The sequence below is a fragment of the Notolepis coatsorum genome (assembly GCF_963971535.1).
Source record: "Notolepis coatsorum genome assembly, chromosome: 10".
Lineage (NCBI taxonomy): Eukaryota > Metazoa > Chordata > Actinopteri > Aulopiformes > Paralepididae > Notolepis > Notolepis coatsorum.
In genome coordinates, this window is record NC_140174.1 from 99,071,582 (window position 1) to 99,074,925 (window position 3,344).

General features: G+C 47.6%; 1 protein-coding gene across 1 annotated transcript in view; it reads left to right on the top strand.

The window, feature by feature from the left end:
• Positions 1-266: 266 nt before the first annotated feature.
• Positions 267-3,344, top strand: part of rgmb (repulsive guidance molecule BMP co-receptor b) — a 40,284-nt gene continuing 37,206 nt past the window's right edge. The window contains exon 1 of the mRNA XM_084322857.1: positions 267-858. Coding sequence (XP_084178983.1) covers positions 741-858 — 118 coding nt within the window. The 5' untranslated portion in view covers positions 267-740. The remainder of the gene's footprint in view (positions 859-3,344) is intronic.

Genomic DNA, 3,344 nt, shown 5'->3' on the forward strand with positions numbered 1-3,344 from the left:
TAATTATTCACTTTCCCTGCAATGGTGCAATAAATGGCTTATTACCAACTAACAAACATCTCTCTCTCTCTCTCTCTCTCTCTCTCTCTCTCTCTCTCTCCCTCCCTCCCTCTCTGCCTCCCTCCCTCCCTCCCTCCCTCCCCCTCCCCCCTCAGCCCTCCACAGCCCACCGCTGGCGGGGCAGCGCCTGTTCTGGTAGGCGGGTTTTCCGCCAGCAGGGTTTGGTTGATTCGCTATTGATTGCTGGAGGAGCACAAGGGGAGAGAGTGAGGGGGAGGTGTGGAGAAACGCAGGCTTCGGAGAGAGATGTGAGCGAGGAGCGTGTTTGGGACGAGAGAGAAGAGCAGAGATTGATCGCAACAACAACACAGGCGAAAGTGCAATCCTTTCAACGGGGACGCAATGGCGCGGCGGCTATAATAAGACATCGGGATTGGAGTTGGATAAGGAAAAGGAACAGTGAAAGTGTCACGAGTGTGACTTCCATTCTCCTGGCTACTTTGTTTTTCTCCTCTCCTTCCCTCCCCCCCCCCCGCCGCCCTGACGGATCGCATTCCGCGGAGCAGCTGCGTTTTAATGCCCCTGCGCACCCGAGGAGGAGAGGAAGGAGAGAGGAGTGGGGAAGAAGAAGAAGAAGAAGAAGGGAAACGGCCTACTTTCGGAAACGCCGCCGACCCGTCTCGCCCTTTGCCCCCGTAGAAGTCAGTCCCCTCTCCCCTCCTAGCCCTGTATGGACGGGGATGGGGAGAGCCGGATGCTGTTACCGCGGGGCTGAGCGCCTCGCCTCCCCGTGTCTGGTACCCCGCTTACGGCCACCGCTGCTGCTGCTCCTCGCTCTCTGCTACTGGGGTCACATAGGTAATTATTACTAATCTTATTATGGTACTTTCTCGTATCGCACATGGTAGGCTATAGCGATAGTGTGGCAGAGTCCAGCGGTTGTAAGTCTGAGTAGTAGTAGGACATTTCTTTTAATTTAAATGTATAAATCAAATCAAATGTATTTGTAAGGCCCGACAACACACGTTAATGTCCCCATGGGGCCGGACACTTCTTCTTTAAACAAGTCAAGAAGAAACATCACAATAAGTCAAGAACAAAACAAAAACACCGCATAAGGTCCAACATTTTTTAAATAAATGCAACACTCCCAGACATTTATATAGCTAGTTGTAAAGTCAAGTGAATAGTCTAGTTGTAAACACAATTTGACCGAATCCAGTAGGCCCAGTCTTGCCTGACAATATCTCTCTCCAGCGGCAATGCAGGGATCGTGTTCCCCTCTCTCTCCTGGGCCGTCAGTCTCCTGTCTGCCCGGTAATGGCTCGGGAGGAGGGCAGAGAGGGTGACTTGTCTATCCTCGTGTCAATTTGTTATACATCATGGGTTTATTCAGTCTGTAAAACCCTCGTGGGATTGCCGGATGACCGGACACGGTGATGCTGTCTGAGCAGAATCATCTTTTCCCAGTGCAATTACAAAAAGTTAGAAACGGCATTAATTTGTCTAAGTTTCGACGAAGACAGACAGAGAGGAGACATTTTGAGAATGGTGGTATTTTATTCCACAGTCGTAACGCCTATAGGCACATGGGGGTTTATTCCAGTAGTAACCTATATATTAGGATTTTATAACTATCTGGCTCAAGTAGGAATCGGTTGTGCTCTCTCAGCCTCTCTGCATGCGTCTGTGTGTGTGTTTCGGGGGTGGTTGTGTTGTGGCTGCTGTCTGTAGGCAGTCACACCTCCAGTAATTAGTTTAACACGACCAGGGCAGCTGGACTAAACAGACCCTGCATGGAGCCGTGTGGGACACCCTGCACCCGCAAGCCGCAACACCTTCCGCCTTCCATCACACGTGCATCACTTAGAAAGAATGTATTTATTTAGCCACACAGAATTATGCCCCCCCCCTTTTTTTTTAATAAACTATGTCGCCATAGTTAAGCTAAATGTCAGTATATAAGTTATATGTTTGTTGTACACCAGGATAGCTGACCCCCCTGGTTTAGCCTACTATTTATATTGATGATCCTAATAAATAATCACAATAATAATCATAATAATAATAATAATAATAATAATAATAATAATAATAATAATAATAATAATAATAATAAAAGAATATCTAAAAGACATGCTGACAACAATGATATCATTTAATCTTTGGGACAATAAAGGTTGTATGTTAAGTTCTTTAGGTTTAAGTAGTTTTAACTTGTAAGTCACTTTGGATAAAAGTGTCAGCTGAATGACAAAATGTAAAATGTAAATGTAGTGGATATTAATCCTGTAATAAGCCTGTCTGATCAGTCCCCCCTGCCCCATGTGTCTGGGTAGACCACAACAGGAATGGCTGGAACGTGTATCCCTGTCCGAACTGTGTCAACTATTGTTCACAGTCCTGTGTGTCTAGTCAAGAGAGAGAGAGAGAGAGAAAGAAAGAAAGAGAAACATATAGATTGAGGCGCACAGAGAGAAGAGGGAGAGACAAAGACAGAGAAAGAGAAACAGATATTGAGGGGCACAGAAGGAAGAGAGAGTGCATGGTAAGCTGTGGACCTTTGTATCCATGTGCTTGTAAGCTATTTGTGTGATCTGAGCTTAGTGAGTGTGAGAGAGTGCACAACATGGTGATCAATAAGCACTTCAGAGCCCCATTCCCTGTGGTTGAGAGGTGATCCCAGTAGATCCTCTAGTCTTGGTAGATCACCAGGGATGGAGAGAAGAATAGACGGCTGAGACAACCTGTGAGAGAGACAGCTTCTGGGTCCTTGACCTCTCTGTGTTCCAGGGAAGAGAGATGTCAGAAGCAACACACCGGGAATAGAGGCTGAGAGATGACTAGCCTGGACACACCGGGAATAGAGGCTGAGAGATGACTAGCCTGGACTGGACACACAGGGAATAGAGGCTGAGAGATGACTAGGGGCTACAGTAAACTAGCCTGGGAGTTGGCTGGACACACAGGGAATAGAAGCTGGGAGATGACTAGGGGTAGTAGACTAGCCTGGGAGTTGGCTGGACACACAGGAATAGAAGCTGGGAGATGACTAGGGGTAGTAGACTAGCCTGGGAGTTGGCTGGACACACAGGGAATAGAAGCTGGGAGATGACTAGGGGTAGTAGACTAGCCTGGGAGTTAGCTGGACAACGGCTTGAGGCTGAGAATCAAGGTAAAAGACCAGAGACCACAAGAGGGCTGGTGGTGGAAACTGGATGTTGACAGAATGACTCCTGGCGGGGGAAGAGAGTGGAACTGACTGGAGGGCGAAGAGAGGAGAGAAAAATATGTCTTTTTGAGTCTTTTAGAGGCAACGGGAGTCTGGATGGTATGGGATGGTA